The sequence below is a fragment of the Carassius auratus genome, chromosome 41, assembly GCF_003368295.1.
Source record: "Carassius auratus strain Wakin chromosome 41, ASM336829v1, whole genome shotgun sequence".
Taxonomy (NCBI): Eukaryota; Metazoa; Chordata; class Actinopteri; order Cypriniformes; family Cyprinidae; genus Carassius; species Carassius auratus.
This window is the reverse complement of record NC_039283.1, coordinates 7,624,793-7,650,805: the sequence shown is the minus strand read 5'-3', so window position 1 is coordinate 7,650,805 and position 26,013 is coordinate 7,624,793. Positions and strand designations below refer to the sequence as shown.

Below are 26,013 nucleotides of genomic sequence, written 5' to 3'. Positions count from 1 at the left end.
TAGTATAATTTGTAATACAATTTATTGTAGAATAACCAATTAATAGCTTAAACGATGCAAAGTGCTTAATGCCACGTTAAATTTTAATCTTTACGGTCACATGCGTTTATGGAGCATAAAGATTGAGGATTTTTGAGAAACAAGGATAAAAAAAAACATTTTGTGTAACTTACCCACCCCAGCAAAGCTGAAATGTGGTATTTTATTCACTAAAATTCGCTGTTATTTAATAGAATAAATGCACTAGGATTTTATTGAATAGTTCTTGGAGACTTATTTTTTATTAAAATATTCATATTAATCAAGGATTTCTTGACTTTTAATGCACCTTTTTTTGAAATGTACAGAAAAACATGCTTTTATATGTCCTTTAGTTTTAATTATTTCAATTAAATGTGAGCTAGTGGATCAATAAGAAAATGCATTATAAAAATATAAACAGTAAAATGTATGTTAATTAATATAATAATTTATCAATAATAATTGTTTAAATTAATATAATACTACTTTTTGACTCATCCATTCTTTTAAAAATGATTTAAAGGTTGAAATGTGAAGTGTATCTATCATTTTATAAAACCTTTTGTGAAAACTTGTATCTGAACTGTAAATCATGCTTTTCACTGTCATTTCACGGTTTAATATGTTACGATAGACATTGCCCTGTACCCCTCTCATATGGAATTAATTTTATTTTTGCAGGTCTTTAAAAAGGTCTTAAAAATCCTGCAGAAACCGATGTATTGTGTATTTAATGTTTATTTATCGGTCTCATTTGGCAGGCTCTGCGTTCCTGTCTCTCTCTCCTCTTCAGATCACAGCCTTGTCTGTGGCCAGTGAGCGGTTGTGGGTGGGAACAGGAAGTGGTGCAATCTTCTCAGTTCCCCTGTCCCTCAGTGAGTGCTGTAATCCCCGCTAAGAGTAACTATCCTTGAGTGGTTTTGAATCGTGACACTTCTACATTTTTTGGCTCTACATTGTCTTGTGTTTTGGCAGGTTCAGAGTCCCGCTCAATACCATACTGCTCTCTTGCTTCAGCTCAGCTCTGTTACCATGGCCATCGACAAGCAGTTAAATTCATCATTTCTGCTTCAGGTTCAAAACAAATATTGTTTACTTTCAGTAAGAGTAGATGGAAGACCAGGGGTGTATTCCAGAAAGCAGGGTTAACTTACCGTGAACTAAACCCTGAACTCTCGGTTGATTAACCCCAAACCTTGCTTACTCGAGGTATGTGGTTCCACAAACACGTCCGGGAGTAAGTTCATTCAACTCAGAGTATGTTCCTGGTTAAGACTCAAGACATTCTCAACAGAGCAACGAATCGACGAGTCACTATAGAAACGGACGCTAAGATAAAGCTCGCCAAGCTGTTTCTTTCTTCTTCTTTTGTTCATTAGTTGTTTACCTGCTTAGTGCATATCGCCATCTTACTGATGGCTGTGCAATCATTTAATTTTTTTTCCAATCCTTGAGAATGTAAATTGTATTATTTGTTTTATGCTAATTATACATTAAGTCATATCAGATATGTATTTTGATTTAGAATTCAGACATTATAGAAAATACCACTCCATGTGTGAGATATAACATGTAATAAATAAAATATATAAATATATATAAGTTATATTTACTTGTCATATTGTTTTATAATTTATGCATACCTCTTAATACATAATTTATAGATAACTCTTATATATGCCAATAAAATAAATAATCATATTAGAATAATATATTACCTTATTTATTACTTATATTAGCGCTTCCTCATTAACATATCATATAAATATATATATATATATATATATATATATATATATATATATATATATATATATATATATATATATTATAAATGGCTATATTACATATTGTAATATTATATAATAATATGTCACCCCATTGAAGGCTCGCTGTAGTGAACTAACCCTGGAACATAACCTAAGTTTAGAGAGTGAGTTGCTATGACTACTAACATACCCTGAAAGTTACCTCTGTTTTTGGAACCCAAAGTTGAGGTTATCTGCTTACTTACTCTTAAACATACCCGGGTATGTCACATAACCTGCTTTCTGGAATACCCCCCAGTATTGGCAACAGTATTGAGAAGAAATGTGTTTTTAATTACTTTGTTTCTTTTTGCTGTTTTTCGTAATCAATGCAGGCTGCCGTAGTTCCTCCAGTTCACCAGATGGCGCTGTTACTATCTCTCAGCTCATTCTCAGTGGCGGAGAAGGATACATCAACTTCCGAATTGGTGTGACTTTCCTTTTGGCACAGTTATTATACTGTGACTTTATATATTTTTAGTCTCCCATTGAGAATGTTAGTTTTTTTTTTAAGATAAGCAGATAATTCAATACTTTTTTCCTCTTTAGGAGATGATGGAAGTGATGGGGCCAGTGAGTCTGTCCTACAGAGATCAGAACGAAGTCACATGATTATTTGGCAGAGCCCCACCCCCTCCGTCCCAAGCCCCGCCCTCTGAAAGCACTAAAAGCTGTTCAATCAAACAGTCCTTGAGCTTTATCAGGATAAGATTGTCCTGCATAGTACAATGCATTACTTTTCTTCTGCCCCCTTCTGTAGATACTCTGAAGGGGAATCATAGGGCTAAAGCCAAAGTGAAGCATTAACAACTTGGATCTTCATTCTGCACTTTCATTTTTAAAGAACTGCTCAACAGGATCTCTCCAGTGTTAGTCTTAATGTATGTTTTCAAATTCTCTTATTCTGTATTTGACCAGTTAATGTTTTTTTTTTTTTTTTTTTTGTACACAATTATCCTAAATGCCATAACAAAGACAGGTTTTGATTGTAATGCTAGGCCAGAAATTATAAATATAGTTTTTTTCTTGTTTTCAAATCATGAGGAGTGATGCATGTAAACTGATATGCTGCTGGTCATTACATTAAGTATTTTTGAACACAATCAGTTGGTTGCTTGTCGTGCATTAGATCAACTGGAAGCTTGCACAAAGATAAATAATTTCAAAATGACAAGAAACTGACCATGTTTGACAAACTACCTACATGTTGTGAAATTTACATTTATAGTGCATATACTTCAATCTGCATTGTTTATTGTGAGGTTTTATTGCAAATGTTTTGTTGTAAAGTGAATGTAGTCTTCTGTATGACATTTTTGCAGTATTTTTTTGAATGGGGGAATGTGTGGCTCTTCCTATTTAATGAGTGAGAGAGAGAGTGACTTTAATGTTGCGTTAATGTTTTGTCAACTGGAAGATGTGTCATGAAAATATGCAACTTTGTAAAATGCATTCACACTATAATTATAAATTGAGTTTTGATCTGAAAAGTGATTCAGTATTATTAAAATAAAGCACTAAAGTTGCGTTAAATTTTAAAATAAAATGTGTCAGTGCTTGAAATTTAATCACCCATGTTTTGTACAACAAAATGTTTTGCTGCAAAAAGAAATACAGAATTGTGTGTAAAAAATATCAGCTCATATGTACAACTGTCAAAATATATGAAGCACTACAGTACAGCTATTAACACTATAACATAACTTCAATTTTATACATTTTTTATAGTAGTAGTAACAAACACCACATTGTAACAATATACTGTATCCGCGTCAACCTTCATCCTTGCAAAACGTTCTTTATCATTCCATTTTCCTTAGATTCCAGCTGAGGTTTTGGCCTTGTTTGTGGTTTCCTAAGCCCTGTGTATGTGCTCTCAGCCATGTCTTGAGGTCAGAGGTCAGGATGTGTTGTGGATGCGGTGGGGTTTCCGTATGCGACGACTAAGGGTGCGAGCAAACCGGTCCACGGCGTTGCGTTTGTGTGTCAGCTCATTCCCTGATATCAAACCCTCAATATTCCCACTGTACCACATGACCCAACCCCCCATAGACATCAACACCAGTAGAGCTCCCGAATACACCAACAGATCCCCAAAGTCACGGCCCCCGACTTCAAGCGGGATGAAGACACCGATCAGAATAGCAGACACCCCGAGAAGATCCATAAAGACTGCAAACACCAAGACACACTTACAGTGGGTCAGCCCAACACCCTCAGGTCCAGAAGACATGGTGAACAGCCTTATGACACGAGGAGGGAGAAGCATTGAAGATTATTAAAGAATAATCACAATTCTAGTATGAAGAAATTAGATTTTACCAATGTGTTCACCTATACAAATATAGCCCACTCCTTACCCAATGGATTTTATTTTACAGCAATATATAGTCTATCTTGATGTAAAATAAAACACAGCAAAGTTTATTATTACGGTTAATAAAACAAGATATCTTTTAGGTGAGAAGAAAAATGCTTGGGAAAAAAAACCTGTTGCAACTTGCACGGGTTTTGCTTTACCAATTGCCTACATAATCGAGCACTGCTTCCCAAATAGAGAAAACTAAGCATACGCTGAGAGATTATAATTTTACTTACCTTTTATCACAGAAATTAGATTTTCTTGCAAAACTGTCGAGAAATACTCTTTTATTTAGATAACATGTTGGTCGTTTGTGTTTTCCGGGATTTACCACCTGCGCTGCAAACTGGCTGCGACGTCACACAGGTGGTGTCACGTGACAGTAGCAGTGAGGGGAGGAGGGAAATAAACGCAGTCAAGACGGAGTTCTGAGCTCTCGAAGAGGAACAGATAGGAGTATATTGCGTTATTCTCACTCGCATGCTGGGTTTCTAATAAACATGCTAAAATTTCAGTTCTGTTGCTTTAATATGCAAATAAATATGATGAACAAGGCACAAGTGCTTGCTATTTAATTCTGCACGAAAGGTGTATTTATCATCCATTTTTTATGTATTTATTATTTAATTATTTTATTATTTAACATGTAGCCTTTTTATAGAAAGATGACAAAAATCACATATCACATACTGAAAGCACTGTCATAGTGTCTGGGAATATTAATGCTGAATTTAAATACTTAATCGCATGAAACATATTTAAAAAAAAAAAAAAAAATCTAAAAAAGCCTATTATTTCTTGTTCAGCGTGACGCAATATTGATGTGCGAATGCCCAGTAGGACTTCAGGCGAGAGCCAATCATGATTTTGTCTGGGCCATTAATAAAATATAAAAATGTAATAGTTTATATTTCTTCATTTTATTTGTCTTAGTAGATATAATAGCGTAAATATTTAGGCTAAATTCATTTCAATGAAAGTTAACTCCATCCTCGCGAGCTGCGACCCGTCTTCATTATTCTTAACTTGTCGCGAATCATCCAGAATCCTGGCCCGAGGGGCTCTAGTTCGGCTACATCAGAAATACATTTCTCCGTTATGAGGAGAATAAGAAACTGGCTCTGATCTAGCACACATTATGATTAGACTGAACATTTGTCAGAAGAGATGAAAGAAAAATAGTTGTTATCTACACAATTCGGGAAAGAATTAAAACGCTGCATATTATATATTTATTAAAAACGTTGCATATTAAATGTTCCCTTTCATTGGTCACTTCGATGCTGCGGTGACGTCACCGTATGGGAACACCTCTCGGTGTGACGAATGTCTGAAGCCCTATACCATCCCGCCAATCCTATTGGCCGAATAGCGCTTGGCACCGCCCTACGCATGCGTACGCATCGTATACCTGAGTGCCGTGCGCTATTTCACTCACTCATGAGAGGTTCATTTAGCAGCCTCTCTACATGTTCTCTCCATGATAGCCTGTGGCTACAGTTCTGTGCTCTGGAGTGTATTTTCTATAGGTCGCCTCGCGTCTAACCCTCACCGTTACGCTTCTGCGGTCGCCGAGGCGCCACATGAGGTGGTGGTTTGGGGCGATGTGTGTGGCTTGGACTATGACTACAGTGATGCGCTGGAGTTTTTTCCACTTTGCTCGCTCTCCCCCACTTGAGTGTGTTAATCAGCAGATTTGCTTTTACAAACTATGTTTGTCCACCGCGGCTTCGGACTCAGAGTAGGCTCTGGCCGGCACATGCGGTTCTCTCCCTCCGAGCGAACAGGAGAAACACGCCTCCCCTTCCTCAGTGAGCTGTTGAATGTGGTTACTAGAGGTGTGCGATACCGCTAGATTTGGTATCGATCCGATACCAAGTAAATACAGGGCCAGTATCGCCGATACCGATACCAATACCAATACTTTTTAATAATTAAGGTGGATGCGTCTTCAACCTAAATCTAAATGAATTTTCATGACTTTTAATTTGTTTTTGTGATTTGCATTTCGGGTTATTAATCAGTACTACAAAAGCTTTTGTTCAGAAACAACTTTTGGTTACTTCTGTTTTTTTTTTTTTAAATAAACAAAGTTACAAAATGATTACTTCACAAATATATATATAAAAAAAAGTAAAAACAAATTCTCTTTTCAAGTAGCATGTTAATAAAAAAATGTTTCTCCTCTTTAGTGCACTTCTTTTCAGGATTTTTTTTTCTTAAACAAAGTCATAAAGTTTTACTTCACAATGTAAAACAAATTCTCCTTGTACAAAATTCCTGAAGCTGACATCTTCCACTATGGAAAGAGGCTGCAGGTCCTTCACAATCATTTCTGATAGGCGCCTTGTAATATCCACTGCTCTTGGAGAATCAGCTATTGATAAAATAATAAATAATAAAAATAATTAAGTCTGGTGCACATCACTATGTGTAGTTTAAATATAGAAACTAGTATCCCTTTCACAGCTGACACAAAAAGGGTAGATCGGCCTGAAAATACAGCCATACAACGCTCCTCTTTCTCTCCGCCTCTGACTGACTGCTGTTAGAAATGTGCGGCTGAGCGGTGCGCGCGCCTGACTGCTGGTGGTAGCGCTAGTGGTGAGTCACGTGACGGTACAACACAGTAGAGGGGCGGAGAGCAGTGTCGAGCACGAGCAGCACTCTTGAGAGCTTGCTCTGCTCTGTGACAGTAGCAGCATTTTGATAAACACAGCCAGGTCGCAAAACGAGAGAAACTGAAACTTAAGTATCGATATTTTCCCGTTGGTATCGATCAATACCGATACCAACGTTGGTATCGATATTATCGATATTAGTATCGATCTGCCCACCTCTAGTGGTTACCCGTGTGGTGGATAAACTATCCCCCCCCGTGAGCCACTACCCTTCTTCACGGACCTCCACCAAGAGGTTTCGAGGTCCTGGAAGCAGCCTTAATCAGCACACATCACGAACGGCGTGGGTTTCACCACCATTGCTGACATGGCGGAATGCTGTTATACAGCGATGCCGCTGTGGACAAACTATCTAGCCGAACGGATCGCGCCGAACTCGACCGCAGTTCGTCTCAAGTCTAAAGGCTAAAGTCTCATCGAAGGCGTGTCGAGTCGTGTCTAATCTTGCCAAATTTACTTCACTTTATGGCCGTTCTTAACGAGAAAGATATTACAACCGGAGGCTGTGAAAAAGCTGTGGGGGCATCAGATTTGGCGCTAAGTGCTACAAAACATACTGCTCAAGCAGTCAACCGTTCTTTGACGGGGATGTTAACGGTCGAGCGCCACCTTGGCTAATCTCGCCGACATTACAAAAACCTTGTTGTTGGCAAAAGCCTCTCGTCCACGATCCCCACGCTCTAACATAAACAGGTTGGAATTACTGGCGTTTTTCCTAGCTCTCCAGTATTTCTCGAATCTGCTGATCGGCCGTCATGTACTACTCAGGTCAGACAACATAGCGGTTGTGTAGTATCTGAATCATCAAGGAGGTTTACGCTCTCTCCCCCTGTGCAGGCTGGCGAGAAATATTCTTCTTTGGTCTCAGAACAGATTTCTGTCGAGTTCCAGGGCATCCGTTTGAGCCCTTTGAAACTATACCGGATAAAATCCTGACTTTAAAGAAAGTTCTTCTTGTGGCTTTATCCTCCCTCAAGAGAGTTGGGGATTTACAGGCTTTTTCTGTTTCGCCCTCGTGCATGGATTTTGCACCAGGCTCTGTGAAAGTATTGCTGCGACCAAGGCCAATTTATGTCACTAAGGTCGCTTCGAACCCTTTTCACTTTCAACAAGTGGTCTTGGAGGCTTTACCCCCTTCAGAGGCGGGGTCAGGAGATCTGAGTCTTTGACCTGTCAGAACACTGAAGACTTATGTTGATTGAACAGCTCCATGGCGTGAGTCCGACCAGCTTTGTCTGTTAGGACACAAAATAGAGGCCATGCTGTCACAAAGCAGCGCATGTCCCATTGGCTGGTGGGGACTATATCTTTAGCCTATGAGCCGCGTGGACTCACTTCGCCCTTAGGAGTTAGAGCTCATTCCACGAGAGCAGTGGCTTCATCATAAGCTTTCTTAGTGGTTCTTCTATATATGATGTCTGTGCTGCGGCAAGATGTTCCTCATCGAGCACTTTTATCAAGTTTTACAGTCTGGATGTGAGGATGGCTCCTGGCTCCCGGGTTCTGTCCGCTTGAGCAGATGCTTTCCTTGGATTCTAACTATCAGGTACGTCAGGCGTTGTGGTATAGGGTTCCCATATGGTGATGTCACGGCAGCATCGAAGTGACCTATGAAAGGGAACATCTCGGTTACATATGTAACCACGGTTCCCTGAATAGGGAACGAGATGCTGCGGTTCCATACCTTGATAGCATTTCTTCAGTTCATGAAATCTGAGCGAAATAGCGCGCGCACTCAGGTATACGATGCGTACGCATGCGTAGGGCGGTGCCAAGTGCTATTAGGCCAATAGGATTGGCGGGATGGTATAGGGCTTCAGACATTCGTCACACAGAGAGGTATTCCCATATGGTGACGTCACCAGAGCATCTCGTTCCCTATTCAGGGAACCGTGGTTACATACATAACCGAGATGTTTATTGTACATATTGTACACACATTTCTGTGTGGAAATTTTCAGATTTATAATTGATTAATTAATTAAAAGAAATATGAGTGATGGATTTTTTTTCGAGCAATCAAATCAATACAAAGTTTTGTGTGTGAATAGATGGCTACTGTACTGTTCACTTATAATATATATATATATATATATATATATATATATATATATATATACATATATATATATATATATATATATATATATATATATATATATATATATAATAAAAAACAAACAAACATGGTTTTAATATGATTATTCCATGGTATTATTCCATGTGATTATTCCATGGTAACCATAAAATTAACCATAGTTAAACTATGGTAGGATTCCTGTGGTTATAAAAATGGTAAACGACATGCCAAGCACAATATAGTAATTTTAAAGGGACCTATTTAACGATCAAGAAATAAAGCATTTGAAAACAATATGTTAAAGCCTGAATGCAATTGCTAATTATCTAACAAACATGTAGGCTAAGGTTGACGGAGATAAAGGTATGGGTATAACATTATAAACTTTCCCCAAAATCACAGCAAGCCTTAAACATTAGCGGATGTGACGCTGGGTTTTTTTGCGGTTTCATTCCACACCATTCACTCCGATTCAAGAGATTTCCTGAAAACCAGATAACGTTTCTCAAAACTAAAACCAAAACCATTCACGTAAAATTGTACGAGGATTAAATGACAAAACACTCATTGACTCTTGTTTGAGGAAATAGTCTTTTTCAGGAAATTAAGAAATGTAGGCCTAGTTCTTAAAAAAAAAAAAAGCTTTTTAACAAGCTTACATGCAGGCTAAATGAACACTAAAATAAGAAAAAACGTATTAGTCAGAAAATAATTTTTCTTTCATTAAATTGAATATTGAACCTAAATATTTAGACTATATGTCTCTAGTATAGACTATTTGGAGCTCACACCTGAGGAGGAAAAAACATTGCTGTTTTATGTAGCTAGATGCCAAATCTGCAGAAGAAATATACACAAAAATCCATGTAAATATCAGTTTGCACTCTTTATTTAAAAAAAATATATATGTACAATGCAATGTATTACAAAGATGATTGACATATGTACAAACGTTCTTCACAATTCTTTTTTTTTTTATCATATTCGATACATTTTCAGTCAACTTTTGACCACGATGATAATTTAAAAACTAATTTAGGCCTATTAAATATATTACATTGTGTTTAATAAGGCAACTTCAAACATTCAGCTGAAAATACTGGGAAAGTATAGCCTAGTTCCCATAGGATCCGGACTCATCTTGCCCCAAAAAGAATCCCACTTCTGTCAGAGGTATTTGTTCATGCTGGAGGTAGATCTGTGATCTTTAGCAATACTTCAGGGTAGCATTCTCATAAGGAAAACTAAGGTTTCCCTGGCTGTCTCAGTGTGTGTGTGTGTGTGTGTGTGTGTGTGTGTGTTTGTGTGTGTGTGTTTGCATGCCAGTTCACCTTTCTATATGTGTGTGGACCATGAATTGCACTAACATTTCTCCAGTAAAAACATAATGATTAAGGTGGAGGCTCACACAAAGAGCAGCCTAGGGGGACCTGACCACCTTACTCCACCAATGCATGCCCCCCTGTCCCCTACGCTCCTGACTTGTGTCCGTGATAGCAGCATACTTCATATTTTACTCTAGCTACAAACTCGAGCCCGACCCGACCCGACCTGAACCTGAACCCAACATGGGGCTTGGGCTCGGTTTGGGTAGCAGAGCTCTAATAGCTTCAGAAACAGTCCTTTTATTGGGCACACAATCCCATGAAATTTGATCGAAGACCCTTTTGTAGTATCCAGGCTGACATCCACAAACTGTGTTTTTTTGGGGTGTACATGGTGAAATCACCTCAGCATCTGTCAGAGAAACAGCCAAAGAAAAAAAAAACAGTGAAGATCTAAACAAAATCAACACAGCAAGATATGCATATACCTAAATGACATTTTAAGTTCATCGCTGTAACTGTCAAATGAAAATTAAATTGTAATATGCTTACGCCGCTTGGTGCATTTCTCGCATCTGAAGCAGTTTGGGAAATAGTTCATCTTTTCTAGGTATGTCCCTTCCGAACATTTCTCACATTGCGATGCCATGATGCTATCGCATTTCCTTATCAATTTATACCCTGAAGAATAATACATGATAGATGAAGAGATTAAACAGTATATTCCTCTGAAAAGCCGTTGCTCCGATGCTATTGATTCAAGATTTCAGACATCGTACCTGGAGCACATTTGTCACAGCAGAGCCCGTTGTTCCAGTATTCGTCTTTAGAACACTCCCTTTTGCTGCTGACGCTGCGCTGCTCCGTCATAACGCCTACGATCTGTGGTAAAAGATGAATAGTTTACAACTGCAATTGAACTTTTGGCTTGTTATTGCTTAACTGGATGATGTCATCACTGAGCTAACCCTTGAAACTGTGGTTTAGCCTCAAAACAAAAGCCAAATATCTGTTCTGTGACTGATAACAGAATCACTATGGACATACATGGGAACTCTGAAAACTGCTCACCAATGATAACAAAACACAAGGCAGGAGTTTCCTCAAATGTTGTCCTTGGCTGTGAAACATGGCTCTTATAATGTGTGTAATCAACCCTTCTGGGAAAAGGATAACTGAAATTCTGAAAGAAAACCAGTGAAGTATATATTTCATTAAATTGTCATAAACAAAACATACAAGATACATAGGTTTTTCAGGACATACAAATGTTTAAAATCTGTAATTATATATGCGGCAACACGTATATATATATGTAATTTATCCAGTTAGATGTTACATTTTGTGTGAGATATAGTTAGTATATAACTGTATCTCAATATAATATGAATATATTTGTAGAACTATAGAAATGACGTAAAGAAGAGCCCATGACTTTACCTCTGTCCACCAGGATCTAATGTAGAGTCGCTCCTAAATGCCTCAAATGCCTGAATGGAATGGAAGTCCTTTCAGGTTTTTATATTAGACGACAGCATTAGTCATCGTTTTACTATGACCATGCCGTTTCGAAAAATTTCGCAATAACAAAACAGTAAACCACTTCTGATTTAGACATCACTGCTTAGAAATTGAATGGGAAAAAACCTTCCCTTAGAAAAAGAGGAATTTAGCACCAGTAATATAAACTTTCAGTGAATCACGTCTAGTTTTTATGTGACTTAAATTGTGTATAAGGGAATCATGAGCCATCAAAACAGTTCATTGTAAACCTTGTGAGATTCATTATTGTACACTATTGCAGAATAAAGGATAATACACTTAAACTTCTGTTCCACTAACATCTCTAATATTGTAAATGGCTAATTAATTATCAACTAAATAGGGCCTACCAGTTATTAAATTAATAAAAAGATGCATAGAAACTCTAAGATTTGTATTTATTTTGACCCCAATGATGGTTTTGTATTGTAACTGGCCTCAGACATTTCATTCCCAAAAATGCCATACATTTTCAGTAAAAGCATTTTTTTTTTTTTTTTTTTTTTTTTTTATTACAAGTTTTGGCCAAAGGGAATGTACTGAATATACCATATACCAAATGTGACTTCTTCCAGTAAAATGAGGTTTGAAGGAAGTCAATCTCTCCAGCCAGCAATACCACAAAAGTTCCTGCTCAGAAAGGATCACTTTTCGTCAATATCTTTTTGTTAACAGTAAATACTAATTTGTTTTAAACTTAAGGCAGATCTTGAGACATTGTGGGTCATTGGTCTCATCATATTCATGAAAATAAAAAATAAAAAAATCATTTCAAATGACAAGAACCAGCATTTTTTCATTCATTTGTGGATAGACCTCAAAGTCACATTAACCTTTATTTTTATAACATAGCTTATTAACTGACATTAATCTTTTTTCTATATAATGTGCTAAATGTGGGCTATAAAGCATTAAGGTATTATAAAGAATAACAGTATGCATTTCTGTAAAGCGAAACAAAGTGTATTGTGAAAGGTGCTAAACAAATAAAATGGACATCAAAACATCATGATTGAGTGATGATACAGAATTAATAAATTGTTTCTGAAATAAAATATAATTGTAGGAATTTTGCTTTTGCCAACCTGGGGAGGTCCACTAGTGTGGTCAGAGAGGGGTCCCGGCATAAACTGGGCCCTGGAGTCTGCTGTTAATTCACTACATCATTTTATTGTTTACTAATTTTCCATTGTTTTATTTAATAGTGTTGATTTTTTTTTTTTACTCTATATTTATTGATTTTCCACACATTACAAATCACAAATAGACAGAACCATCAAGAACATTCATTAATTTGGAACTTAAGAATAGAAAAAAAACAACAACAAGCAATAAATAAATAAAAATAAAATAATTAAAATTACACAACTCAACAAAAATGTAGTCCAATTTCACCAGAAGTTCTCATCAATGAAATCCAAACAGTAATAATTCTGGCCACCCCAAGGTCCAAATAAACAGGGTTGAGTTTTTAAAAACACACACACACAAAAAAAAGTCCCAGAACCTCTTTAAAGTTCCACAGAAAAGAGAAAGTCATACAGTTTTGGAATGACATGAGTGAGTAAATGATGACAAAAACGGTTCTGTTGACTGTTTTACGGTATACTGTATGCCTGCAGGGCATATTTGAACCCTTTCTAGCAGGGGCTGTAAAATGTTGTGATCCATCTTTTCACACTGAAGACAATTAAGGGACTCATTCACTGATGCTCCAGCAGGAAACACAATGCACTGAGTGCTCAAGAGAGCACTCACTTTGAAGATCAAGGTAAATTGTACTTTATTTTTCTTCAGGGAAACATACAATAATTTTCTGTATATATATATATATATATATATATATATATATATATATATATATATATATATATATATATATATATATATATATATATATAAATCTAATAAAAATTAAAAGTTAGGAACATGAATAGTGTGGATTTAGTGTGCGTTAAGGGCACTGTGCTTTGGCGTCTTTAAGATCCTGGACAGTTTTGTGCACTCATTTCCCTTGATTAGTTTATTCTGTTCACCTGTGTCCTGTTACTTAAGTCATTTTGTCCCTCTCTTGTCTGTGCATTTAAAGGGATCATATGATGCGATTTCAATTTTTCCTTTCCCTTTGGAGTGTTACAAGCTCTTGGTGAATAAAGAAGATATGTAAAGTTGCAAAGACTAAAGATTTAAACCTAAAGAGATATTCTTTATAAAAGTAAATATGTTAAGGGGTGTAACTTTTCCGTCACACGCTTGAGGTATTCGGCCAATCACAATGCACCAGATAGCTGGCCATTCAGAGCACACCTCTATTTTCAGACCAATAAGTGTTTGTGAAAATCATGTGTTTCAGAAGGCAGGGCATAAACGAGAAACAATAATGTACAGTATGTGGAAAATAATGTGTTTTTTGAACCTTAAATCACATTAACAAATTTCATTACACCAAATAATGTTCTTTTTAGCAACATCATATGACCCCTTTAAGTTCCCTCCTCCGTTCCTTTGGTGGTCGGTTATTATAGTTGTGTATGCTGCTTGCGTTACCCTGCGTTTTGAAAGAATCTTCATCATTTTGGATAATTTAAATGTTATTTGGATTACCTTCATCTTCGTCATCTTCAAACTAAGATGACAAATGGAAAGAAACCGCACATAGAGGTGGATTTATGACATCATCAGTCTACAGCAATTTGGGCTTGACTTAGTAACCTCTGTTTATAAGTTTATTTACCATGACAATGCCATGACAATGCCAAAATACAATATAATTACTAAACCAGAATCCGTCATTGGGATCATTGTCTTTAGTTTCCAGACATCCTAAAAAAAGCACATTTATTTCTTTGTGAGAATACCTAGTAATTGTTCATAAAGATCTGACAAAGAATGTTTTAGCAGACGTGTAGTATGTGTCCATTCAGGATGATAGCACCTTTTATTACACAACTGGATGCTGTTCCCCCTTTTCATAATTTACTTTAATGTAAAAACCTGACCATGGAGAGGGGATTAAAAAGTTACAAATCTGATGCATAAAATGTATTTTACCAATTTTTATTATTATTATTATTATTATTATTTTATTTTTTTGGTACAATTAAAAAAAAAAGAGTTGTACATGTCAAAACTCTTAGCACTCATCTACTCTCTCAACAGATCAAAAATGCACTTTTTTATTCAACATTAGCAATGGTTCTAAATAACAAAGTATCCCTATCACAATACAAAGTAAGTGTCTTATCTACATTTCATTCACAGTAACTGCTATCACTATCAGTCTTTCATTCGGCTCTCTTCTCATTCAGTTTAATCATTTTTCTGACAGATCTTAATGGTTAACCAGTGAATCATTCTGTTATTCTATTCATTTCTGTAGAACTGCACCTTCTTCCGAAATGGATAACTAAGTATAATAAACTATTGAATTATTGTGTGTGTGTGTGTGTGTGTGTGTGTGTGGGCGTGTTTTTGTGAAATATCAGGACACAACTCTGTATAATGACATGGGTATGACACAGGTATTTCAAGGAGAGGGCGACTTATGAGGACATAACCCATGTCCCCATTTTTCAAAACGCTTATAAACCATACAGAATGAGTTTTTTGAGAAAGTAAAAATGCAAAAGTTTCCTGTGAGGGTTAGGGTTAGGTGTAGGGTTGGGGTAGGAGTAGGGCGATATAATATACAGTTTGTACAGTATAAAAACCATTACGCATGTCCCCACTTTTCACAAAACTAAACATGTGTGTGTGTGTGTGTGTGTGTGTATATGTATATATATATATATATATATATATATATATATGTGTGTGTGTGTGTGTGTGTGTGTGTGTGTGTGTGTGTGTGTGTGTGTGTGTGTGTTAGAATGACAGGGCGAAACTACAGACTGGTTCAAGGGTACAGCAACACCATTTACCGTATCAGCAGCAAAGTAATCTACACAAAACCTCATGGCTGTGTCATTCCCCATCTTACAAACTAGATTAGGCTAGTACTAAATTGAAAGAACATCATACTGTTGCGTTTCTGTGATTAAACCAAAATTGTCCTGATTACATATTACAAATATCTTGTGTTTTGCAACAATGGTTATTTGGACAGACGTTTCATCGGTTATTTGCTATTGCTATACACAGTGTTGGGTAAGATACTATAATAATAATAATAATAAAAATAATAATTAATTAATTAATTAATTACTAGCTACTCTACTATACCAGTTCATAAATTATTCTTGAACTGACCAAAGTATTTTAAGATATATGTTTTATAATTGTTCTATATAGCCTAATGCAAATGCTAAATTACTATTGTGCATTCAGTGTGTGCAGACTTGTGTGTGACTTCCAAAAAATAGTAATAATAATAATAATAATAAATAAATTCTCAAGGCTTTTATTTTGAACGTGCTGAGCGTACAGTAATGTTGTCTTCCTTCACGTTGTTTTTAGCTCTGCTGCTGAGTGGGATTTCAATGTTATTGTTAGCAGACAAACACAGACAGATGAGAGTGCATTGACACACGCTTCAAATACGTGACAAGGGAGCACGCTCACAAGTGAGCGACGGTTTGTACGTGTTTCACGCTACCAGTTCACAGCAATACTGCGTTTATTTGTCTTTATTTAGGTACATTCAGTATGGAAAGGTCTAAAGATTAGCCAGTTTGCTAGTCATCTTAATGCAAATAAACAAACGGTGCATTATCCTTCCAGCACTATATCGACCATGAATACTTTTCATTTTAAGAAGAGCACAGCTCATGTCATAACGTGTTTATGTACGTTAGTTGTTATCAATGTTTTGGTTGTGGATGGCTGGTGTTTGGGTGATAGAAAGATAGTGACAGTCAGTTCTCAAGGAAGAGAGGGAGATTTGATCTGATAAATAACGCTAGCTATCAGATTATGCTGTATTTTAATCCCGTTAGGGTTGGAATTGGTGTACATGTTAATAAAGCCTTATTAATATTACGCTGGAAGCAAGATTTCTTTGGTAAAGTTAGCGCTTTTAGCTATCGAATTATGCTACCATCTGTTTTAATGGGAGGTAGAAAATCTGACGATCCCTCTGTTTATTTTGTAACGTGTTGCCGCATCTGCATTCGATGTTCTGCAGAGAAACGAAGCACATGTGAGTATTTTTGGGGTGACGGCCACTCTCTGTGTCTCGATCTAGATCAGATCTGAACAGGCGGAGATATGAACGATGCGGATTCAGCCTCGAGGAAGCATGCGAGCTCCCGAGAGCTTCAGAGTGAGTGCGCGCGTACACGCTCTAATCACAGCACAATCAGAATCCATCCTGAAGTATTAATCAGTATGAATTTATCATCTTTCTCCAGCTCCCAAGAATGAGGATGCCTTTGAAATCTCCATTCCTTTTGAAGACAACCACTTTGATCAGCAGGGAGGCTTTTACAACCAGAATGACCAGAACTTTGATGGTCAGTTGAGTTTACCTTAATGATTAACATACTGTATGATTATTTAATGTAAATTGAAATTCATGTGATCATCATTTGTTGGTCTTTGTTTGTTGTGTAGACCTTTTTAGTTACACATCTTAACAAATAATCTGTTAATCAGTTGTTCATGTTTTTGCAGCACCCAATCTAAAGTGGAAACTGTTCATAGTTTGCAAATGTTTATAAATGTTTACTAATCATTAATACCTTTATGAGCAGTCATCTCAATAGCAGAATAGTCCCAGAAGACCTGAACTGACCCTATTCACACATCTTCACTACTCATTTATTAATCATTTGTTCATGTTTTTGCAGTAGCCAATTTAAAGTTGAAAACTTTATATAATTTAAACTTTAAATAATGTTTATAAATGATTACTAATCATTTAATATCTTTTGGGGTTTTGGACTTATGTAACAAGGTTTGTGTAAAGGGTGGCTGGTAAAGTTTAGCTAAATGCTTGCTAAACACAACAGATTGTAAATTGGTGCAATTATTAATTCATCATCTATCATTAATTGCTATAATTAAATGGAATATTCCTTGAATCATAAACCTTATTCCCTTATAATAATTACATTTATGTTATTGATTACATTATGTGATGTTTAAAACATTTATTACAAATTTTAATAAGCAAATTTTCTCACATTTTATTAATATATATATATATATATATATATATATATATATATATATATGTATATGTATATGTATATACATACATACACACACACACACACACACACACTAACTAATAATCTGATAAGCATTATATAATGTTTGTTAATGATTTATTAATGAAAGTTACTATAAAGTGTTACCTTAAAGTAGCTAGGTTTGAGATATGTGCATAAATGATGAAAATATATTTTAAATATCTAAATTTTGGTTTTAAAGATCAACAGAAGTTTTATGGGCTTGGGACGACATGAGGGCAGTAAAATATACAATATAATTTTTCGGTGAACTATCCCTTTAAGTGTTGTATTTGTCAACACTTGATGATATTTGCTTGTGTTGTCATACAGGTAGTGATCCGCCGGCACCGAGCAGCTCGTACCTGTTGATCACTAACTTGCGCACACAACTGCAGATCTCACTGGAGAAAAATTCATGGCTGCAGAAACGCATCGAGGACCTGGAAGAGGAGAGGGACTTCCTGCGCTGCCAGCTCGATCGGTTCATCTTCTCGACCAAGAGTCAGGAAAGCAACGGTGAGAGGAGAGGAGACAGAGAGTGAGCGAACACTGAGCTATCAGAGGATATTTAGTGACACGAGAAAAGTTAGTCAGTGCGTTCATTTGAGAAACAGTGGAATGTTTGGGAGAGCTCTGTCATGTTTCATTGTAGTTTCATTGTAGTTTCTGCCTTTTCCCGTCAACACTATTTCATTTACATAGTTTCATCAGTCATGCATACTTGTGAAAGACAGGAAGTTGAATATCTAAATTTATCAAATAAAATCAGTACTGAAAGCTTATAAGGGCATATTCAGAAAACTATCTTACAATCTGATTCCAATCTACTATTCAGCTGCTTACATGTCCTATCATGTCCTATTTCTATACATATTAAGTGTGTTATGGAATATGCTGTTACCGTCCACAGAAAGAAAGGTGATACGTTTTATTTTTAAATATGTTCTTGTTCATTTTCTTTTGATCGTTGCTGCAGTAAATCATCATATGATGCAGACGTCAGGCTGGGTATTAATACAGATTGCCCACAATACAAACTGATGGAAAGAAAAACAGATTTTTTTATTTTTTCCTGCAGGTAATGATTCCAGGAGTTTTTCTTGGAGAAGGAGAAGAGAAAATGATCGAGGTAAATTGATACTTATTTAACTTTCTACATTAGACTCATCTGATGTATAACCAGTTTTATTTTAATATTATTTAAACTGTTATAGTTTTTATTAATATCTTGATTTAGCTTTTATTTTTATACTTTCAACTTTCATTTTAGTTTAATTTTTTTAGAAATTGTATGTTCTTTCGTCATTTTATTATAGTCTTTATTTTGTTTGTTTGTTTGTTTAAATCTTACTATTTAGTTTAATTGAATTTTATTTCAGTTTTAGATCACATAAGCTCATTTATTTGAGTGTTTTAACTCACACCTGTTTCAGTTATGATGACAGTCTTGTAAAACTAGTCTAAGCCTTATGCCACAGAAATAACTTGACTCATTAACTTGAACATTAACATTTCAGATCAACAAGTGGAGAGTCAGCGTCTGGCCAGCCGCCAGTCATTCCAGCAGAGGCCCGCCCCACAGACTTCAGCCAATCCCAAGGCCCTGAGCTCTGTCCCTGGTCCAGTCGGTGCTCAGATAAATCCCATGTATGGATCTCCACATCCTCAGCCTCTTTTGCAGGGCACCGGCAGCAGCTGCAGTACAAACAACAGGTCCCTCAATGAACTGCAAGGTGGGTCTCAAAGTGGACTTTTTCAACCTGTATTTGCAGTACATTGTAATTTTGGTTTAAATGATTTACTGTATGTCTACAATAAACATATATATAGTTTGTCATCAGTTTTTCATCATTCTTCATAATTTGAGCTTTGTAGTGGTCCACGAACGTGTCTGATGATCATTGATGATGGTGATCAAATCTTTTGATGTAAAGGCTCAAGCTTAAAGGACTAAAATTCTAAAATGAAAATAGTACATAAACATTCAGCAGAACTGAAATAAAATACAGAACTAGCAAATGCTGAAATAAGTTTGATTGCATCATGTAATAATTGCTATTAATAGTGTTCATCGTCTGTTTGATTACATGTTTAATTGCCATATGCACATAAACTGACAGTCACCATTGATAAGCTATTACTAAATATTGGAGAATATAATATTTTTGCACTGTTTTGCAATGATTTGTATCGCAAGAAATCGATTGCACAACTTTTTCAAATTTTCATTTTATATTCCATAAAAAGCTTTGAAATTGGTTGGGAATGAACAATTAAAGGTGTTGATTTTTTGTTGTTGTTCACTACATAATTCCCATACTTCCATGTATGTTCTTTCAGTGTTTTTTTTTATTTATTTTTCTAAAACATTATTAATAAAAAATCATAGTTAAAAATGAATTGTTGTGTCCAAACTTTCTGCGGGTAGTGTACATACCGTATATCATATAATGCAAATGAGATGTAAACTAAAATTGCTAAAACATTGGACACAATATTAACTCAAAATTAATATTCCGTGTCAAGTGGGCATGGTTATTAGGCTTTGATGTAATTATGAAAATGGTGTTATATCACCTGCTAAATTAAGATTACACTACCGGACACAATGCAGGACACAATAAACTACTGTTCAGAAGTTTGGGGTTGGTACAGTTTTATAATCTTTTCTCATGTGCATCAAGGCTGCCTTTATTTGATGAAAATTACAGTAAAAATTCAATTCCTTTCAAATTCAAATTCTTAATTCCTGTGATGTCAAAGTTGATTTTTCTCCAGAAATCTGTCTAATTGAGTGCTTAAGAAACATTTCTCATCACATTAGTGCTTGAGTAAAGTATCTTGTGCTGCCATAGAATCCCTCTCTCTTGTGGGAGATGAAGAAGAGGATGACTATCTTGAGGATAGCTACCTTGAGGAAGAGGAAATGATGTCAAGAGAGGACGTGATGACGGACAGCATGTCACTTCGGAACATTGGCACAGCTGTAAGATCCAGCGGCGGTCATCCGGCTCTGAAGAGAAGGAGGGTTTTCAGGATCGCCAGAGGGAGAGAACGACAGAGAGGTGAGTGTGACAGCTCAGAGTCGGCAAACGTGACAAGCAAGTGGCTTTCTCTTTCTTCATCCCGCTCTCCTTTCTGCTGTTGTTCTAGTGAAAGATGCGGCAGGTGTGTTGTTCCGCTATAAAAAGATCCTGCTAACATACCAGAGGTTAAAGAACATGTCCAAGGCCTTCCAGATCCACGGTGTTGATCGTAATACGGTGGCCTCTACCACACCCATCGCTGAGCTTCTGCTGGTGGCTCCAGAGAAGGTGGCGGAGGTGGGCGAGTTTGACCCATCTAAAGAGAAGCTTCTGGACTACGCCCGACGCTGTTACATCGCCCTCGACCCCCAGACACTCAGCAAAGTGCAAGCTCTGAAGAAGAACAATCTCCTCCTGCCCATCTCATACAGGTACACACAGCAATCATTCAAACACTTCCTTTTCAAAGTTTGTCACTCTTCCAGGAGTTAGACAATTTATATAATTGAGAAACTAAGGAGTTAAAATGAACTTTTTGTTTGTATGTACTTAAGGATTATATTGGATATATAGTTAAATCAATATATTATTAATAAATATACTCTCTAATAATCAATATTAAATAAGGATGCACGGGTTTTAACATTCTTGCCGATAGTGATAAGCTGACAAAAATGGGTTGTTTTAAATGGAAACTTAAAATTTACAATTGAAATTGGCTAAACATTACATTTATCGGTGTTGTCAAATAACTGTTTGCGATTGTGAAAGTGTGATTTTAAAGATTAAGTACCGGTATTTGTTAGATGAGAGCAAATTTAATTGAAATAAATATGGGGTATATTTTTAGCAATAGCAAAAACACTGTATTGATCAAAACTATAGATTTTTCTTATATGCCAAAAATCATTAGGATATTAAGTAAAGATCGTGTTCCATGAAGAGATTTTGTAAATTTCCTACTGTAAATATATCAAAACTTAATTTCTGATTATTAATATGCATTGCTAAGAACTTCATTTGGACAACTTTAAAAGTGATTTCCTCATTAATTCGATTTTTTTGCACCATCAGATTCCAGATTTTAATATCTTCTTACCGTATTTTTCGGACTATAAGTTGCACTGGACTATAAGTCGCATTTATTTAGAACCAAGAACCAAGAGAAAACATTACCGTCTCCAGCCGCGAGAGGGCGCTCTATGTTTTCAGTGTAGACTACAGGAGCACTGAGCAGCATAGAGCGCCCTCTCGTGGCTGTAGACGGTAATGTTTCTCTTGGTTCATTTCACTTAGTTAATTTCTCTTGGTTCATGTCAAATTAATTTTGATAAATAAGTCGCACCTGACTATAAGTCGCAGGACCAGCCAAACTATGGGGAAAAAAAAACGCTACTTATAGTCCGGAAAATACGGTAGTTATATCTTGACCAAATATTGTCCATTCCTAAAAATCCATTTATTTATTCACTTTTTTTATTCACTTTTCAGATTGTGTATAAATCTCAATTTTGAAAAATTTACACTTATGACTGGTTTTGTGGTCCAGGGTCATAAATAGTTAAACATAGTTAAAATGGGCATACACAATTGAATATGCAAAATCATATCGATATCCATTGTGAACTTAAACTGATTAAAAGGTAAAAAAAAAAAAACACTAATATTGGTTGATCACCTATACAGTATCAATATATATACACACACACACACACAATATTAGCTTACTGTTTTTCCTACTCTTATTAAAAGCCTCTGGTTTTTATGTAGCTTTAAGAAAGAGCTTTATTTTTATCAGCGAGTTATAAACGATGTGTGTAAATCATTCATGAAACCATTCTTACGTAATCTGTCGCATTTTATTCAATGTGGCAATTTCGATAAAAACTAATTTGTGAATGATTCAGAAACTATACAGTCTTGCATAAAGCACAAAATCTTGTATTGACAAACACTTCCAACAAAAAAAAAAAACCCTGACCGTTTGATTCATTGTTTTTTTTTTTTTTTTCATGCTTCTCCAGGTTGAAAGGAACGGATAATCGGTAATTGGAGGAATAAGTGGGTTGATTCTTATCCTGCTGTACAGTGAAACCCCTTCACTGTATTTTAATGTACCATAGAACACACGTCTCCCATTTGAACCTCCACATAATGCAGTTCAGATCCGCTGTACTCTGAAGCAACTCTACGATTACCTCTGTTCACTCACTCATAGAGCTGGACGCTCAAAGCTGCGGGTGGGCTGCACACTTATGCTTTCAGGTTTGCCATTTTAAAAAAGAACTCAGTTCTCAAACTCATTATTTCACATCAGACATCGTAGTATCCTCTAACGGTTGCTCGGTTAAATCTCAGTTGACACTTTTGAAACCAGTCCAAAATGTGCAGCAGCAGCATCAGCCCTTTGTGATGTGTAGCTCTTTGCAATGTGTGCTGCTCAGAAGTTCTTTGTTGAGTCATTTGATCCTTTCAGTTGTCCCGAGTGTGTGTCCCGGTTCTCCTTATCTCATAGCACTTACTTGACACACTGAAAGACTTTTGAAATGTAGGTCCTTTTAAAAAGTGGTGCACGCATCTACACATGCACTCCTCCCGTTTTAACACCGTGCTACTCTTTGCAAGCGGCACCTGTATGTTCTCAGTGGAGTGTTTGTGCATGCGTCTCCCTTAATCACGGCCCGTCTCCTATTAGATGACACTGACTGTTCAGCATGTAAAAAGTTTTTATAGTGTAAATCAGTGATGAAACGTGTTAAAACAGTTGGTAGTGTTACTAGTCTAGTCTAGTACCGCATAGCAGATGATGTAATGTGAGGGAGTGAGTGTAGACATGTTCCTGTTCTTCCTGGCGCTGAAGTTCTCATGAGTGTGTGTGTTTGTGTGTCTAAATTCACCGTGTATGTCTGAATGCATGTTGTGTGTTTGTTAGGATGCAGTGTGCTTGAGATTAGACTATTCAAGTGGCTAATAAACAAACAGCAAGCTTCTCTTTACATCACAATCTTTTTCTTCCTTACTATCAGATAACGTTGCGGGAACACTACAAATAGTTTTCGTTTTGTATTAACATTAGTTAATACATTAAATGTCATAAACTAAAAGATTTACTCCCATCATGATGCATTATTCATAATCAAAAAATGTCTATGTAGAAATTCACACAGATTCTGAAATTATTTTCCATTGTTAGTTCATAATACCCAATACATGAACTAATGCTAACAAATTGAATCTAATTGTGTTGTGTTACCGTATTTGCAGTATCTTTTTAATGTAAGTTTCCTGTCTGCTACTACTGATTACGGGTCAGGGCTCAAGTAGGTTTCGGTTTCACCTCAGGAACCAATCATTTGTGGATAGTTTAGTTGATCACAAAACCATTTTCCACTGTCAGTTGTTTATTTCCATATAGCCAAGAAGCGGTTTATAGTCTAGTCTTTTTTGTCATACTGAAAGAAACACTTATGAAATGTTCATTAATTCTTCGTGTTGTAAATCACACTAAAGTATTTTATTTCCTACTGAATCCTGTGCCACTTTACGCTTTCATTCTGATTCTTCTTTTTTAAGGTCTTGCTACCTAATGGCCTTCCCATAATTCCTACAGTAAAAGTGCTCTTGATAAAACTAAAAACCCTATCTGCTAAACCATTAAATGTTTCTTTCAGTAAACTAACTATCTGTTTATTTTGAAGGCAAATTACAGTTATAAGCAGAGATGGAATTATTCCATGAAAACAATACTTTTAGCTTTTATGTTAAAAACCTACATTATGTACATTGTAGACAACCTTGGGTATTGTAAACCTTTTGGTCTTATAAAGTCGCCATCCTTAATTCATGATCCTAAATAAAATTTGCACTGTGTTAAAGTCCAAGTTTTTTGCGAATTGGTAATAGTTTTGTCCTTTGCATCGTGTGTCCTGGTGCACAACAATATCTCCTCTTCAAACGGAATTCCCACGAGGCTGCAGTCTGACAGCATTTATACGCCACACTGAAGGGGACCTGATGTTTATATATAACACAGAACACGTAGTTTTGCTGCAGGTGTCCTATATCCAGATTTCTTGGTTCCTCAGCTAGACAGCTAGCTCATTATAAGGACAACAAACTGTAGTCCATACTTCTTGCCCAGGAGTGACTCCCCACTTCCATTCATAAAAGAGTCCTTATATAAAACTATGGAAGGTGCATGGAAGCTCAGTTGGAGCAGGCTGTATTTGCACAAATTGCAAGGTCCATTTTCGTCCATGGGATATCTAAAGAGTTCAGTTGCCTTAATACAGCATCTACCAGACTCTTTCGCAGGGTGTGGAGTAGTACCCTGACATGGGCGAGGCCATAACACCCACATCACCCTTATCAGCTTAGGTGTACACACAAAATAAATAGAAACTTCCCATGAAGTTAAGACATAAACCCTTGGGAAGTTCTTGAAGACCTTTTTGCATAAGACTTTAAAGTAATACTTAAAAATAGTGGTTGAAAAAGTCCACTTGAGAACATTGATCGCTTCACATTGCCGCTGTAGCAATTTTCACGGTGTCCAGCAGGTTGCGCTTTCTTGCTTTGTCACTGACTATTGTCTCCAGGTGAGACACTGGGGCCCAACCACGTTGTCTGTCTGACAGACGAGTCCCTTCCACCCAACCTGAATAAAAAGAAGAGAATCTTGAATGAGTTTTTGCCCTAAAGTTGTCAAAACATCCATTAGCAATTCTTGAATTCAGCTTGTGACATAACAGCATTAGTATCTACTAGGAACTTGTTGCTTAGAGACATTTGCTAACTAGTAGAGTTCATTTATCAGTACTATAAGGAAACTTAATTAGTAATACAACTCTATACAGTATGTGGGAAAATATGTCTGTTTACATAAACTTTGCCAACTAGGAGTGAAATGCCCTAGTCATGGTAGCATGGTTATCAATCTTAAAAAACCTCTATGTGTGCATTGTTAATAATACTGGTTCAAATAATGAATACAGA

General features: G+C 36.3%; 2 protein-coding genes, 1 long non-coding RNA gene and 1 pseudogene across 9 annotated transcripts; 2 read left to right on the top strand and 2 right to left on the bottom strand.

Moving 5' to 3' along the window:
- LOC113060019 (C-Jun-amino-terminal kinase-interacting protein 3-like) overlaps window positions 1-3,370 on the top strand; it is a 33,680-nt pseudogene extending 30,310 nt beyond the window's left edge.
- On the bottom strand, window positions 2,737-4,582 carry LOC113060020 (uncharacterized). The gene is made up of 2 exons (XR_003278181.1): window positions 4,428-4,582; window positions 2,737-4,072 (listed from the first exon to the last, which is right to left on the bottom strand). It is a non-coding gene; the product is annotated as an uncharacterized LOC113060020 (long non-coding RNA).
- Window positions 4,583-9,841: 5,259 nt separating this feature from the next.
- On the bottom strand, window positions 9,842-11,764 carry LOC113059632 (tumor necrosis factor receptor superfamily member 4-like). Its single transcript, XM_026228172.1, has 5 exons — window positions 11,718-11,764; window positions 11,349-11,460; window positions 11,057-11,159; window positions 10,830-10,958; window positions 9,842-10,689 (listed from the first exon to the last, which is right to left on the bottom strand). The coding sequence occupies exons 2-5, from the start codon at window positions 11,406-11,408 to the stop codon at window positions 10,475-10,477; spliced, it is 507 nt and encodes a 168-aa protein (XP_026083957.1). The 5' UTR covers window positions 11,409-11,460; window positions 11,718-11,764; the 3' UTR covers window positions 9,842-10,474.
- A 4,505-nt stretch (window positions 11,765-16,269) lies between these two features.
- LOC113060018 (coiled-coil domain-containing protein 106-like) lies at window positions 16,270-24,899 on the top strand. Of its 7 annotated transcripts, none has more exons than XM_026228791.1 (9): window positions 16,270-16,381; window positions 17,007-17,079; window positions 17,168-17,269; window positions 18,323-18,508; window positions 19,071-19,121; window positions 19,510-19,725; window positions 20,848-21,057; window positions 21,146-21,449; window positions 23,043-24,899. In XM_026228791.1, exons 2-9 carry the CDS (start codon window positions 17,025-17,027, stop codon window positions 23,065-23,067), a joined length of 1,149 nt encoding a protein of 382 aa, XP_026084576.1. In that variant the 5' UTR covers window positions 16,270-16,381; window positions 17,007-17,024; the 3' UTR covers window positions 23,068-24,899. The 7 variants fall into 7 exon arrangements, with proteins under 7 accessions (XP_026084576.1, XP_026084570.1, XP_026084574.1 ...); XM_026228785.1 differs by having other exon boundaries at window positions 17,002-17,079; XM_026228789.1 differs by having other exon boundaries at window positions 16,942-17,079.
- The last annotated feature ends 1,114 nt before the right edge of the window (window positions 24,900-26,013 follow it).